General features: G+C 31.8%; 1 protein-coding gene across 1 annotated transcript; it reads right to left on the bottom strand.

Annotated features, from left to right (window-relative positions):
* Window positions 1–136: 136 nt before the first annotated feature.
* On the bottom strand, window positions 137–15,987 carry LOC109804364 (ABC transporter G family member 31). The gene is made up of 23 exons (XM_083071218.1): window positions 15,487–15,987; window positions 8,757–8,870; window positions 8,385–8,480; window positions 7,995–8,079; window positions 7,630–7,786; window positions 7,456–7,532; window positions 7,213–7,357; window positions 5,980–6,281; window positions 5,613–5,894; window positions 4,931–5,247; window positions 4,471–4,631; window positions 4,274–4,377; window positions 4,018–4,174; window positions 3,700–3,869; window positions 3,252–3,584; window positions 2,871–3,161; window positions 2,701–2,784; window positions 2,181–2,314; window positions 1,772–1,999; window positions 1,491–1,662; window positions 1,318–1,405; window positions 883–1,049; window positions 137–798 (listed from the first exon to the last, which is right to left on the bottom strand). The coding sequence occupies exons 1-23, from the start codon at window positions 15,804–15,806 to the stop codon at window positions 517–519; spliced, it is 4,266 nt and encodes a 1,421-aa protein (XP_082927344.1). The 5' UTR covers window positions 15,807–15,987; the 3' UTR covers window positions 137–516.
* Between the last annotated feature and the right edge of the window lie 1,330 nt (window positions 15,988–17,317).

The raw sequence follows: 17,317 nt of genomic DNA, 5'->3' as shown, positions 1-17,317 counted from the left end.
TCTTTCACTACAAACCTCTATAGATTTTCTAATATAAACCTCTATATTTTATTTAGTCATACACCTCTATTTTTCATGTTCTATCATGTAGCATGCAGTAATTATCAACAAGCTGACATTAAAAAAAAAACTCAGCTAAATACGAACGGTAAATATTACTATTTATCTTCATATATATGTACGAAATCAAAATATACTAATAGATTCTTCCTTTTCTTACAAAAGTTCAACATCCTTAAATGTTGATATCCCTTCCTAGTTCCTAGTTTGCTAGAACGAAGAATAGGTATATTAATGACAGAAAATAGATCTTCAACAATAGCTGATGAGGAAACATGTCAACACACTAATTTGACCACCATAACCTGAACTGCATGTGATGCTCCCTTCAGTTCATAGTTCCATGTTTTTCAGTTCAACATGACTCTATTCAACAATGAAGTTTGTCCAGTAATGTAAAACCATAAATTATGGTTTTTAGTAGCGTTTTCTCTGATCTTGAACTCTATTCTTGAATCACCTCTTTTGGAAATTCAAGACTTTGATGGATATAGCAAAGGAACCAAAGAAGAGGATGTTGAAGCAAATAAGCACAATTGCTGACAACAACACTGATGACATCCCAATAATTGTAGTGTCATATCCAAGAGTAACAGCTATGTACTCTTTAACACTGCCCTCAAATCCAGGTCCCACAATCATCTGTTCCACATCACCGAGCTGAGATGTGATAATACCACGTAGGGTCCAAGAAACAGGGCAGATATAATGGAACCAAATCCACCATATAGGAATATGCTGAAACATTGCAAGACTCACTGATATGAGGGACAAAATAGTTAGATACATGTAAAGCTAGAAAGTTATGGTCCGTTTACTCACAGATTTTGGAATAAGGAAACCAGATACAAGATTCCATAGAGAGTAAAATGCAGAAGAAATAACAGCTGCAAAGTGTTGTGTAGGTGTAATTCCAACAGCCATCATGCCGTAAAAGGTGAAGTAGGTGAATGTTAGGAACATGAAGAGTAGATAGAGGAAAAACTTTCCTGCATTAGAGAAAAAATCCATGGTCTTGTGTAAGTGTTTCTACGAGGACGAATATAAGGATACTATGTAAGAAATTTTAAGTTTGTAGGTAGAAAATTTCTTAATTTTAGGCAACAGACCATACAAATTTCATTTCATGTTGAACATCTTCAACTACTATGATTAATGTAACTGAAACTGAAAAGTCGATGTTTCTATGATAAAAATTTCGGTGGATAACAAGTCCATGATGCAGGAAACATATTAGTATGAAACATGAGATCTTACCAATATCCCTTTCAAAATTAACCATGTAATATGTGATTAGACCAAATACTATTGTTTGAACGGCAATGTATGGGATCTCCACCAGCCCCTGGGAATGAGATAAAGTAATCATGATATGTAATCTGCAAATGAAATTTAACCTTGAAAATCATTCCTAGTAGAATGACACCTACCTGGGCCATTGCATATGCCATTGGTGAGTACATTCCAGCTGCTTTCTCTCTATAAAACACTGTCCTTTCTATTGAAACAACAGGTTGTACAGAAGATGCATTATTTACTCCAAGGAAAAGACATGCAGAGAAAAGTGCACCCATAATTACATACACTTGTTGAGTTGTTTCCCTGCAGAATATTCAGTGACATGGTTATTGACTTATTGTAACTATTTTTGCTTTTGTTTTCATTGATAAGATAATTTTATATGACAAAGGAGATTATAAAGGGTGCATACCTTTTTGTACCGATGTCCCAAAATATGGTACCAAATATCAAGGCACATATTATTGTAAAGAATAACCTCATTGCATTGTAGGGTGGACTTCTCCAGTACACTAGATTTTGCTTCCATAAGCACTTGCCAAATTGTGCGCATGTGTTTTGTGAATATAGTGTGTCAAACTTCAATGGTTGTGAGCCAGGAGGAGGTTGTCCACTTTCCTTAATATTTGATAACACCCCCCTGAGGTAAAGATGTGATAGAATCATTAATTATATGCATAAGGTTGTATTCTGATTATTTTTAAATTTCTCAAAAATGGTGAACTTTTGTTATTGTTATTATTTATCTTATTCATAGATGTTATCCATTCCTCAAATACAAGGGAAACCATGCCATAGCACGCATGAAAATAAATAAGAACCTGAATTGTTCAGAATTTTCGTAAACTTCGGCGAAGTCTACACCAAGTTTCTGTTCAATAGCTGGTGTGGTAACCTCAAGCATCCATGTAGCTGGATTGTAGCCGCTGGGGATTGGAGAAATTCCTTTAATATTCTGCAAAACAAATAGGAATGAAATTTAATACTTTTAAAATATAATTAGTCAACTCAACAAGATATAAAAGGAGAATTTTCCTTCAGATGAGAATTCAGTTTAGGCTAGCACAGGTTAGGTAATGAAAGATGCGACATCAAGTGTAAGGCCATGGTTGATAATACTCTATAGTTTAAACTCTAAAGTAATATAGAAACTTAATTTGTTCACAGATCTTGTATATTCTTAAAAAAGAAAGAAGTAGGAAGATTAATTTGTGACTAAAGACTTCCAGCATGGTGGCTCTGGTAAAATATTTTAGTAGCAAAACCTTAACTTACTGATCCTCACACTACTAAGTAATGGAACGTAAAAAAATAAAAGAAATGACTGAAAGATAATGTTACCTGGAAATATTTTATCATTGTATCTGATTGCCTACCAATCTTCCCTCCATATATGACTCGTCCTCCACGTTTCATAAGAAGTAACTGGGGATGAAAAATCAAAGTTTTAACACTTAATCATTACTTATAACCGTAATAAATTAATTGGAAATAGTAATTGAACAACTAACCTCATCAAATGCTTCAAATATATCAATACTTGGTTGATGGATGGTGCAAACCACTGTTCTACCAGTATCAACTGTATTGCGAACTGTTCTCATAACAATGGCTGCTGCACGTGCATCAAGGCCAGATGTAGGTTCATCCATGAAAATAATGGAAGGGTTTGCTACAAGTTCCACAGCAATTGTCAGTCTCTTTCTCTGCTCAGTTGATAAGCCAGAAGTACCAGGCATTCCAACCAAAGCATGTCTTAAACTATCAAGCTCCACTAGTTTCATTACTTGTTCAACAAATTCCTGAGAACACATCATTATGTTAAAGAAATTGATCATAACTAAGCACACTAAAACTATTCGTTATTGTTACTTGTTCAGCAAGGAACTTACTTGTTTTTTCTCTATGCTCACTTCCTTTGGAAGCCTTAATGATGCAGAAAACCACAGGGACTCCTCAACCGTGAGCTGAGGAGAATGTATGTCATTTTGTTCAACATATCCTGCTATTCTAGCAAATGTTTGTTGCACTTTTGGATAGCCAGATATTTTGATATCACCCTCAATATACCCTCCTGTTTTCCTTCCAGCAAGAACATCCATCAAAGTGGTTTTTCCAGCACCACTTGATCCCATCAAAGCTGTAAGGACACCAGGTGCAAAAACACCACTCACATTTGACAAGAGCTTCAATCTAGTTTCTGATATTCCTTGTTTTGCTATCTCCTGGAAAACAAGCAAGTTCATTGAGAAACAGTTAGTGGTGAAGCAACTCCTACTACTTGTGTTTGTCTTTGAAAAAAATGCATTCATCAGAAACTGAAACTACAAATGTCCCCACCTTTGGCATGTCAACGTAATAATTGACAGCGTGGAATGTCATTGTCATAGGTTCAAAAGGAAGAATCATTCCCTTGGCTTTGCTGTCATCATCACTATTACCATTTTTGTCAGAACTCTCTTTCGAGTCCTCATCATCACCAAGAATAACAGCTCGTGCCTTTTGGAGTGCTGTGACATACAAAAGCAAAAAGAGCATAAAATTGGTATCTTTTGACCGCAGAAAATGACGGTCCTTGGATATCATCAGATCAACCATTACATAACAAATTTGATTAAAATGAGAATAAAAAGATCAGAAAAATTGTTCTAAACTTACGGTTCAGAGAGCTCAAGCCCCAAGTAATCAACACGTTGAAAAGAATAGTGTAGAGTGTTAAAACTCCAAAACCAATCCAATACCAGTAATCATTAGTTGGTATGTTGTATTCATTGAGAACATTGTGACCAACTGTGTCGTCCCCGAAAGTAGAATGCTAAAACACAAAGTTTTCATTATTACATAAATCTTCTATAAACCACTAGCCATAAGGATAGAAAAGCAAGAATAAATTTGATTAGCATCTATGAAATACCTGCATCCATCTTGTGGCAGTAAATTCATTGACTGAAATTGCTCTTTGTCCATAGGTAAGAGGTGACAACCAGTAACCCCAAATCCACCAGGGCTTAATCATACCTGAAAGAGTAACAAGTAATAATCAAATCATTAGCAACAAAAAAAAACTGCACTATATCTGCACTTCATTCAATAGTTCTTGGTGCCGCCTACCTTTTGGAATAATAAATCCTCCCAGCAAGAAGACAATCATCAATGCAGCTGTTCCAAATGTATTAGCAATGACCATATCGCGTGCAAGAGAAGCCATAAACCGGAAGAGACCTAGTGCCATTTGGTGAAGCATAAATAGCAAAAGCATGTAGCGGAAAAACCTGAAATGATAGTCAGAATGCAAAGAGTATTAGTCTTGAATATTTTTCTAAAGAAAAAAAAATCCTATCCAAAAAGTCATTGATCTAGTGATAAAATCTTGAGTTTGAGTCTTATGAATAGAAAAAAACGTGGTTGGAAGGGGAGATACCACTAAAGGTGACTAGTCAAGTTCTTCAATAGAGATTACTTATTGGCAAAGTTATAATACTTCGTATCAATAATATATATATATATATATATATATATATATATATATATATATAGAAAAGATCCCAACAAATGATGTAAAGGAAAGTACCTTGCAGGAGCAGGGGCAAATCCAACAGAGTAGTATACAACACAAGTCCATACAACGGCTTCAATAAGGGAGTAGGGTACCCCAAGAATCCAAGTGGACAAAGACCACGCCCATCCAGGGTAAAACAAATTGCCTCTTTGTTTGTAAAAGACAGGTAGCCTAGCTATCATGAGTGATAACTCAGAATAGCCATTGAACATCATGTGCACCAGTCCAAAAAATAGCGCAGATTGGTAGAGATTGCCATAAGCCTCATCCTTTGCATGAGATTTTGCTTGTAGGAACATTGTGCATGTGACAACTCCAACAAAGGTAACCTTTCACAGCAAGGGAAATTGTTAAATTTAAAATTATAAGAAAATGCCTTCAATCAATTTAGGAATTCACGAAGCACAAGCCTATATACTAACTAGTGTTCTGTGAGTGATATCAAGAAATCATATACATTACGTGTTCTATTTACATATAGTGTGTATTTTTTAACTCTAAACCTGTGATCATCTTGTTTATATGTTTTCCATGTTGAATTGATATGCAGGGAAATGTGTTGGATGTAATCTATAATCTACTTAAATTAATGGAACCTTCCTAACTTATCATGAATTCTGCTTGAACAAAAACTAACAATTGAAAATTAATTTTAGAAACAAATGCATCATTATTTAATTGAGTTTATATATACCTGGCAGGTCCTAAAAATATAGAGAAACCTATGCCCATTGAGCAAGGTCAATTCTCGTGACAAACAAGCCTTAAAGAGCTCCCATTTTGGCACAGTAAATCTAGTTTTGGGCAAAGCTGAAGGATGACTCTTTGATTTATCAAAGGGAGTAATAGTCATGGATTCTATAGACTTTCCAAATTTGGAGTTTTTAAAGGCTTCTGCAATCTCTGGTACTGAAATAAATTTATATGGCTTTGAAGGATCAGCCCAGTATTGAGCTTGATCTTTTTTAGAGGTCACCTGACATAGGAAAATACCAAGTTTTAAGCAATAAACTTCATAAAACATTTGAGCTTGACCACTAAGAGCAAAAATTTAGAAATACCTCTTGAAGAAAATCTGCAACTCCCTTGCGTGGTGGAAGTTTGAATCCTAATGATTCAAAAAACTCTAGCACATCTTCTCTGGGGCCTTGGTATACCACATGTCCATCCGACAGAAGCACAATATCATCAAAGAGCTCAAATGTTTCTGGTGCAGGCTGAAGTAGAGCAATCAACACAGTAGCTTCCATTTGATGAACAAAATTTCTTATGCATTTCACAATCTGGAATGTGGTAGAGCTATCAAGTCCAGTTGATATTTCATCCATAAATAGTGCTTTTCGTGGTCCAACAATCATTTCTCCTGAAGAAAAAAATATGAAATGCAAAAGTTTGTCATTGCTTGCTACAATTTTCAACTTCAATCAGTCCCTTCATAATATCTTAATCTTTTGGTAAAGACTAAGTCTCAACAAATACGGATTGAATTTTGTATCATCTAGAAACTTATGTGTCCCTAGAACAAATATGGATTCAAATGTATGAAAGTCTGAATTGTGTTAGTTTCTCTATTATTATTATTATTATTTATATATAATTTTCTTATCTTGGGAATCAAAATTAAAATTACGATTGAAATCTCCTTAAATCCTATCAAAAGCTATATTTCACATTGCAAGTGGCAATAATTAGCTTCATTTAGAAAACAGAAGAAAAACATACAGCAATTAATTTGAACCCTTTTGTATGCTACATTAAAGAGGTAATCTAGTTAGATTAACCTAAGAATATGTTGGGATACAAACAAGTTCCACATTGATAAAATAAGAGAAAAAATAATAACTTATAAAAGTACACATATACTCCAATGTTAGAGAGGCCTTTTGGGTAACGACCAAAAACAAAACTGTGAGGACTTAGGCCCAAAACGGACAATATCTCATCATTGTGCAGTTGTGTATGTAATAACCTTATAAAAATAACCCTCATAAAATAACCTTAATGTTAGAGAGGACCCTCATAAAATATCCCCTCAAACACATACCATAAAATAATCTCAACGTTAGAGAGACCTTTTGCGTGATGACCAAAAGTAAAACTGTGAGGACTTAAGTTCAAAGCGGACAATATCTCATCATTGTGAAGTTGTGTGTATAATAACCTTATAAAAATAACCCTCATAAAATATCTCCTCAAACACATACCATAAAATAACCCCTTCAGAATACACCACCACAAGAGCACAATTTCAAAATAAAATTGCAACAAATTCCTAGAGAGGAGAGACAGATCACCAGTTGTAACTCTTCTTTTTTGGCCACCAGAGACCCCTCTTAACATATCATTGCCTACAACCGTATCTGAACATACATCAAGACCAAGCACTTTCAAAACATAATCTGTCATCACACTGTGCCTTTTGCCACCAACAGCCGTTGCCTGTGGAACAAAATCAGTTTCAAAAGACACACATTAGAGGACCACCTTGAACTTGCACATGTGCATGAATTTTCAGATATTATTTAAGATGAGCCAACCTTCATAAACGCATCAATTTCTGGACTAGGAAGAATGTTCTTCTCCTTCTCTAAGAGTTCCAGATTTTTCACAATCTCTGTTTATGACATTAGACCAGGAAAACAAGTAATTAAATTGTGAAGTGGAAAATAAAAATTGTACATATTGAAATTATTATACTATATACCACATACCTGCATCACTTGAACCTTGACATCTGTTGGCAAAATCAAAAGTTTCTCTCACTGTCAGTTCTGCAATGTGATTATCAGTTTGGCTAGTGTATGCAGAAGCCCTTTGAACACAAAACTCGTTTTGCTCATGGCCATTGTATGATATACTACCACTTTTCTGCGAAGGTATTACAGAAACAAAGTTGTAATGTAATTCTAAGATGACTGATGAGAATGGTATTTTGAAGAATGCTATGACGTGTCAAAATTCTTAGCATAGTTTAATTAATGTAAACCAGAGTTCTATCCTCAAAAAAAAAACAGAGAGAAAAAAATTAGTTCTTTAGGACCTAGAGAATCGTAATCCTGCCTAGAATTTGTTCTACCTTGAGGTTGTCATCAAGCTTTCCTGCAAGAGCCAAAAGTAAGGTAGTTTTGCCTGATCCTGGAGGTCCTAACAGCAATGTCATCCTACACAACACACATAACGTTAAGCTTGATATTCATTACAATACAAACATATATGAAACTCTAGAATTTCTCCATCAAAAAATTCTATTATAACATTACACATTGAAATATTAATATAGTATTTGTTTCATTCATCATTATAATAGTAAAAATATAATTGTTTCCGCTCACTAACCCGTTTCATATCTTTGGCTAATTTAAGTACTTTGAAATTATTGTTTATTCATACACATATGAGGTGGAGTTCCATGAAGAAAATAAGTAATGTAAAATAGCAGGAAAAAAAAAAACAAAAAAAACCTTACCTTCCAGGTTTGATAACGCCACTGATATCATTCAAGATGGTCAAGGAATGTCTTTGAGGACGACCTATTCCTATGCCGGTTATCATACCCTGGATGCCACCATCACCAATATGAATCAATTTGCATCATGAGTTTGTAACTAATCACAAACAGTCATGGATAAAGACATATAACAATGGTGGAAGATCTCAAGGGCTAAGTGATTGTGCTTTTGTATTAATTGTTAAACATATAATATAATCAAAACTTTGAACATAATGTCATTAAAACGTAATCAGTATTTTTACTAAAAGTTAATCTGATTAGTAAATTGTTTTCTCTGGAAGTTCAGCTGCTAGTATGAGAGTGAGTAACAGGTAAGAACCTCAAGGGGCGTCTCGCGTGTAATTGATCAAAGTTGGCAAAGCTCTTGAACCTATCTGAACATCAGCTTCAATTGTCAAGTTTTTGTACCTCACTTCGATGCTTGGCACCTCCAATCCAACCCTTTTGAATTCAACCACACAAATAATTAAAATGCAAAATCATATAGACCCTTTCATGCATGTAATATTACAAAACAAGCCTCAATCTGGGATTTTTTTTTCCTTCTACGGTGTTAATATTGATTTATTAAAATTCTTAAGAAAATGGTTCGAAGTCTAACTCATCCTTATAAAAATGACTTATACAGTGAAAATTGCTCTTCACTTATATATGTTGACAGTTGAGATTTTTGTACCGTCATAATTAAATATTTTAAAATATCTGTAATTTTCTATTTTGCTTGTAAATTTTGTTAGAAATTGCTTATATTTAGAAAAAAGTTATTTGTGTAGGCAAGTGAAGTTTATTTATTAGTTTAGTCATATTTTGCTATTTGCTTTACCCAATCAGGGGTTAGTCACTTATAGTATTTAAGAACTTGTTGTAAAGAATTTTAAAGTGTGCAAAATTGAGTTCATAACTCAAATATATTATATCAATTTTTGCCTCTTTTGTATGTATGATGTTACAAATTTTCTAATATGAACCTCTATATTTTGTTTAATCATACATCTCTATTTTTTAAGTTTTGTTTTTAACATGGTATCAAAAGCTTCATTGATCTTTAAAGGTCTGACAGAGAAGAGGAAAGAGAGAGAGAGAGAGAGAGAGAGAGAGAGAGAGAGAGAGAGAGAGAGGAGGAGAGAGAGAGAGAGAGAGAGAGAGAGAGAGAGAGAGAGAGAGAGAGAGAGAGAGATGAGAGAGAGAGAGATGAGAGAGAGAGAGAGAGAGAGAGAGAGAGTGAGTGTAGTGAGTGAGAGAGGAGAGAGAGAGAGAGAGAGAGAACAAAAAAAACCTTCAAATACAAAAATGGCTTTCGGTAGTTCTTTACCCACACCACCTATATTTGAAGGTGAAAATTATCACTTGTGTGCTACAAAAATGAGGACTTATCTTAGAGCTCAAAGTTTGTGGGTTATAGTGAAAAATAAAAGTAATCCACCTATATTACCAGAAAACCCAATAGTGGCTCAAATGAGGAGTCATAATGATGAAGTGGCAAAATAAGGAAGAGCTTTTGCCATCATACAAATAACACTACATGATGATGTATTTATTAAGATTTTGACTCTTGATACAACAAAAAAGGCACGAGATAACCTGCAAGAGGAGTTTCAAGGGAGTGAAAGAACGAAAAACATCTAGGTGTTGAACCTAAGAAAAAGTTTGAAGCTATAAAAATGAAAGAAAGTGAGTCTATTATAGATTTTATTGATAGACTTTTGCCATTATACAAACAGCATTACATGATGATGTATTTATCAAGATTTTGACTAATACAACACAAAAGGCATGAGATAAGCTGCAAGAGAGAGTTTCAAGGGAGTGAAAGAACGAAAAACATGTAGGTGTTGAATCTAAGAGAAAGTTTGAAGCTGTAAAAATAAAAGAAAGTGAGTCTGTTGGAGATTTTATTGACAGACTTTTGCCATTATACAAACAACACTACATGATGATGTATTTATCAAGATTTTGACTAATACAACAAAAAAGGCATGAGATAAGCTGCAAGAGGAGTTTCAAGGGAGTGAAACAACGAAAAACATGCAAGTGTTGAATCTAAGAGAAAGTTTGAAGCTGTAAAAATGAAAGAAAGTTAATCTATTAAAGATTTTATTGACAGACTTTTGAATATTGTTATCCAAATAAGATTACTTGGTGAAAAACTTAATGATCAACATGTTGTGGAAAAACTCTTGGTATGTCTTTCGGAGAGGTTTGATCAAAAATCTCTTCTCTTAAAGAAAATAAATATTTCTCAAATATCAATTGTAGAGCTTGTCAATTCTCTACAAGTTATTGAACAAAGAAGATCTTCAAGGATGAAAGAAAATATTGAAGGTGCTTTTGTGACATATACAAGATGCAAAAAAACAGGAAAAAAACAACCATGGAAAAGGTTGGAAAAACAAGTTTCCACCATGTCATCATTGTAAGAAGAACTATACTGAAATTTTTTGTTGGTTTAGGCCAAGCATCAAATGTAGGGCCTACAATCAGTTTGGTCATGTGGAGAAGGTTTGTAAAAATAAAACAAACACAAGGAACATCAAGCCCAAATTTCAAAGCATGAAGTGCAACATGAGGAACATTTATTTGCTGCTATGTCTTATTCAACGAGCAAAAGCAAAGAGACATGACTCATAGACAGTGGATCCACAAATCATATGAGTCATAACATTACAATTTTCAAGGAATTAAATCATTCTCAAATCCCCAAAGTCACCATAAGTAATGGAGAAAGTGTTAATGTCAAAGGTAAAAGAGTTGTTGCTGTTGAAACTCCTTCAAGTATAAAATATATTTCAAATTGTTTTAATTGTGCCTGAAATAAATCAAAACCTTTTGAGTGTGGGACAAAAGTTTGAAAAGAATTATTCTTTGTGTTTTAAAAATATGTGATGCACCATTTTTTATCCTTTCGGGTGTGAGCTTATGTTCGTTAAAATGATAGATAAAAGTTTTCCAATAAAGTGGAAGAAAAAAGCCATGCATGTTAATTATTTTAAATAAAAATGAAGATTTGAAAAAGAGTCACTTGAAGAGGCATTATAGGCTCTAAAATGTAATTCAAATGGGCTCATAGTAGAAACTACTCATGATAAGGCGACCTTTGGAAACAACAAACTTGAAGAGAAGAAAGAACATAAGGTTTCAAAACTTTTGGGATTTATGGGGAGTTCTTTTTTATGGGTCATGGAAACTGTAACAATCATGGTTATAACTTTGGCCAATGGAGGAAATAAATTTTTTAATTGGAAAATTTTAGTTGAAATTATTGTATTTCTTCTTATCAACTCAACAATAAATTTTATAAAGAAGAACAATATTGATAATGTTGCTACAACTCTCATGAAAAAAGTTTTTCATGATGGAAAGTGGATTAAGGAAATTACAAGGGTTCTTATTTCAAGTGAGAAAATTAATGTTAAACTTAGAAATGTTAAATTTGTTGATGCTCATCTACTTGAAGGAGATCCAACAAAGAAGTGTTAAAGATGATACAGACAAAGGTTGCTTTGCTTGTAAATTTGGTTAAAGGTTGCTTATATTTAGAAAAAAGTAAGTTCTGTAGACAAGTGATATTTGTTTGTTAGCTTAGTCATATTTTGTTGTTTGTTTTACCCAATCGAGGGTTTGTCACTTTTAATATTTAAGAACTTGGTATAAACACTTTCAAAGTGTGCAAAACTGAGTTCATAACTCAAATATATCAATTGGTTTTTTCTAATCGGAACCTCTATATTTTGTTTAGTCATACACATTTGTTTTTCATGTTCTATTTTCAACAATATATACTTATACATTAATTTGGTCATATCACTAGTCAATGTGGAATCTCCAACCCTTTTGCATTCAACCACATAAATAATTAAAATGCAAAAATCATATATAAACCCTTTCATGCATGTAATATTGATGGGGTTATTTTATGATATTTGTCCGAGGGAATATTTCATAAGTGTCATTTCACACGCAACTCCACAATGATGATATATTATCCGTTTTGGGCCTAAGTCCTCTTAGTTTTACTTTTGGTTATCATCCAAAAGGCCTCTCAATCATTGGAATACGAGTGTGTTTTATAAGTTGTTAGTTTTTCTCTTATTTTATCGATGTGGAACTTGTTTGTATTCCAACAAATATTACAAAACAAACCTCAATTTGGGAAATTTTTTTCCTTCTTCGGTGCTAATATTGCTTTATTAAAATTCTTAAGACAATAGTTTAAAGCCTAACTCAACCTTGCAAAAATGACTTGTAAGATGAAAATTATTTTCCACTTATATATTATATATACTTGTACACTAATTTGATCAAACCACTAGTTGATGTGGGGTCTCCATTACACCTCCGTCACACTAATTTGGTCATATACTACTAGTCAATGTGAGATCTCCAACACCTCCCCCACTAGTGGAAAATCAGTCTTTTACGTCAGCATTTTCTTGTCAGTCATAAAAATACCCAACATAAAAAATATGCGGTGGCATTTTTGAGATTAATTTAAACTTTTTTACGTCGGACCAAAGGGGGTCCGACGTAAAACTTAAAATCTACGTCGGATATGAAGTACAATCTGACGTAGATTTCAATTTTTATGTCGGACCCCTTTTGGTTCGACGTAAAAAAGTTGTTTTATTCCCCCTAGCACCTTCATCTTCTTCGTGCGCGCAAGTGTTTTTACATTGTTTTCCTCTAGGATTTTTCTCTAGCGATTTCTGGCAACGGTGGTATGAGACCTTTGAGTGTTTTTTTTGTCATGGTGAGCGGTGATGACAACGACGACGAGACCCATTTTTTATTCTGAACCTATCTCTCTGATTGGGTTGAAGCATTTAGGTGTTTTCACGGATTGAGGTTAGTGCTTTCATGTGTGTGTTGATCTTTCTGTGTAAAAATGTTGTTTTATTCCTGCACGCAAGTGTTTTGACAATGTTTTCCTCTCCAGCGATTTCTGGTGGTAGCGGTGTGAGACCTTTGGGCGTTTTTCGTTGACGGTGCACGGCGACAAGACCCATTTTTTTTATTATGGACTTATCTCTCCGATTGGATTAAAGCATTTGGGTATTTTTTGGACGTGTTCATGGATCGAGGTTATTTTTTTGTTTGTCTGTCAACTATTTTATTTCGGACATGGAGGATGTCCGACGTAATTTTACATCGACTAAAACACCCGACGTAAATTTACGTCTCCCGCATTGACGTCAAACTTTTTTCCGACGTAAAAAGTCAAAAATAACAGATGTAAACTGTCTCTTTTGTACTAGTGTCCTCATGTTGATGACCGAATATCTCGAGCGTAAAGTTTGTAGGATTGACCAACTTGTAAGGTGATGATTAATTGTTTCTCACTTATATACCCCATTATAACATTATTTCTAAACGATGTACGATCTCCAACACACACCCTTCACCTCAAAGACCGAACATCATGAGCATAAAGTTTGTAGCAATCAATAGTCACGAAAATATAAGTTCTCATATTCTCAGATATCATCTTAAGAAAATATATTAAAATTTAACTCTACCTTACAAAACTGATTTATAAAATGAGGAATATTTCTCACTTATATTTACTATTATGACCTAATTTCTAAAAGATGAGCAATGTCCAACTGAAATTGTTTGAGAATATGATAGACACATGCATGGTTATTTTGGAATTTTGTTTACATTCGATTAAGAAACATAATAGGCAAATCAAGCCATCTTTTAAAAAATCTAACCCCTCTCCCGTTTAATAAATAACTCTTTTTTTTATATTAAAACTATATTCTTTTTATACATTTTGAGAGTATGTATTTCCTCAAATATAAGGAAAAAATTAACGCTGATTAACAAAATTAGTTAACATTATTTAATCTTACTAACTTCATTTAAAAATATTTTTAAAAATATCCTTAATTGAAATTTGGTATAAAAAATAAGAAAGGCTCATTAAAAATATAATCTCAATTAATTAAAAGGTATTTTAGAAATGAAATCATTAAATTGAGTAAAGTTAGTTCAAATTTCTTATATTTTGGTTCATCAGACATGAGTTTGTTTTATTATTATATTTCAATTTGGAGGCACTTGTTATGAGAAAGAGACAAGGAAAAAACTAAGCTATAAATAAAAGTGTTTATTATTTTTTTTTAATTATAATATTGGTATGAAATATTTATCATTAGAAGTAGTGATTAATTTTCATCTGTGAGCGCACATTAAGTAAGTATTTTTCTTTTAATATAACTATTTTATATTCAAAGTTAAAATTTAAACTCTAAATAACTTAGTTAAAGGACACAAGTCATTATTATTTATGTCAACCAATATTTGTAAAACTACATGTATATAATAATACATAGGAGAACTATTATCAAAACACTCTCTAACATAATTTTTCTAACACATTTTAATATTAGTTAAAATTTATTAAAAATTAAAAAAGAAAAAATACATTATATGAAGAATGAGATTTATCAATATTTATAATTTTCAATAAATTTTAATTAATAAAAAAATTATTAGAAAGTCTCATTAATATTTCTCTAATATATACACACACATAATATGAATATATGTTTAATGAGAATTACAAAAATAAGAGAATTAAATCTAAGTCATACAATTATATATATATATATATATATATATATATATATATATATAATCAAAATTCATGCCGTGTCCATTACTTAAACAACATTTATTTTTTTTTTAAAAAAAGTAATTTGTATATTTTAATCACAGTCGTTCACAATAAGATGTAATAGTAAATATTTATTGGTTTATTGAAAAAAATTTCCTTAAATATATTTATTATAAAAAAATAACATTATATATATTAAAAAAAATTAGTTATTCACATTAAATTTTATTAATTTTATATTATTTTTATCGTTGTTATAAATATTAAAAAGAAATAATTTTTAAAAATTATACATTAAAAGAATGATATTTTATGAAAAGTATCGAGACAAAAATGACTAAATTTTGCTTATACTTAAAAAAAAAAATCTTATGATAAATAAGACAAAAAAGAGTATGATAGATAAATAGATAAAGATGTGAAAGTGTTTTAGTTTACTTGTTGAAGCGTTCCTTGATGGCAGAAAGGAGCTTGTAGTTGTCTTGTTCATTGGTGGCCAAAGCATTATTGACGAGGCGTTCGCGGTGGAAGCGACTCAACTTCGTCACATCAATCTGCTCCAAAATCTCACCGCCAACTTTGTTGCCCGTAGACTCCTTCCTCATCAACGCCGTCGTCACCCGCTTCCGCGTCGGCAGCCGCAGCAGCGCCGCCATCTGAAGCTCCTCTTCGTCCTCCTCCACCCATTCCGCGTTCGAGGCCTTCGCAAACGACTCTCTCCCCGCCTCGGAACTCATGTCGAAGCTAAACGCTGCCATCCTTTTTCTTCCTCTCTTTACGAAAATTTCAAAAGAAAAAGAAAAAAGAATTACTTATGAGTTCCTTCCTCTTCTCTCATTTTTTTGTTCTCTTTCTCGTCAGAGAAAGAGAATACGAGAAGAGAAAGGAAGGGAGATTTTTGGTTGAATGAAAGGATTATTGACGAAAGGAAAGAAAGAATGAGGAGGAGCGTTTTGGTTTAGGTATTTATATGTTTACGTCTGCCACGTCAAACGGATGCATGGCTAATTATGTTGTGATATACAAATTTGGCATCATATGTTTCCTCCTCTCATTTCCTACATTTTCTCATTGTCTTCTTGTCGTCCTTTTCTAGAAAGTGTTTTTTTTTTAATTATAAATGATATAAGTTTAATAACTTTTACGATAATCATCTTAAAAGTTATATAAATTATGATTTTTATATAGGTAATACATTTTCATTAAATTCTATTAATTAATCAAAATCAAAAATCATAATTGGCAAAATTTTGGAAGTGGTTATTATAAAATTTAACAAAGTTATTATGTATGACATATTGTGATTGAATATTATAACGTAGAAAGCATTTACATTGTGAATGTGTGCATTATTTTCTATTATAAAATGCATGTAAATCAGTAAGTCATGATAAATATATATATATATATATATATATATATATATGATAAATATATATATATATATATATATATATATATATATATATTGAGTCTGATTTTATTTAGTATAAATTATCAAATCTAATTAATTAGTCAATCAGAATCAAAGATCATAATTGACAAAATTTTTGTAGTTATCATAAAATAATTCAATTATGTTTTATTCATGTAAAATTAATGTTTTTATTTTGATTTTTCAAATTTTGTTTCTATCATTCTAAAATTTATAAATATTGCTTTTATCTTTTAAAATATTTTTATTCTTATAAAATGATTAAATTTTAGTTCTAGTCCCTATAAAATATTTTTTATTTGATTTTAATTTCTCTAAAATCTCAAATAACTATTTTTTATCCTTAATAATAATTTTAAAATAAATAAATAATATTTATTTTAAATATTTTTAAAAAATTAAGAGATGTCACACACTAATATATAGTATTACTAATGTGTATAATACCTAAAATTTAATAGTTACTTGACCTTTTAGATAAGTAATTAAAAATATTACATAATAATAAGGATTAAAAATAATAATTCTAAATTTTAGAAAGATAAAAAACAAAAACAAAAATAAGAACAAAATCAAAATTTATTTATTTTATAAAGACGTACAAAAAAATATATTTAAATCTTATATAATTTAAAAAATTTATTATACATAATAGATTGCGATTGAGCATGATAAACCTTATGCATCAAACACTATTATACCATCTATAATCACAAAATAATTAAATTGAAAATAAAGTTTAAAAATATCAATAGAAAAAGTAGATATTCGAGTTTAATTCATGTTTAAAATTGCACATGAGAATCAATTGACACACAGATGGTAAGTCCTACA

Source organism: Cajanus cajan, chromosome 3 (genome assembly GCF_000230855.2).
Source record: "Cajanus cajan strain Asha chromosome 3, NIPB_CcT2T_4, whole genome shotgun sequence".
NCBI lineage: Eukaryota > Viridiplantae > Streptophyta > Magnoliopsida > Fabales > Fabaceae > Cajanus > Cajanus cajan.
Note: the sequence above shows the minus strand (reverse complement) of the source record. Positions and strands in the feature narration are given on the sequence as shown.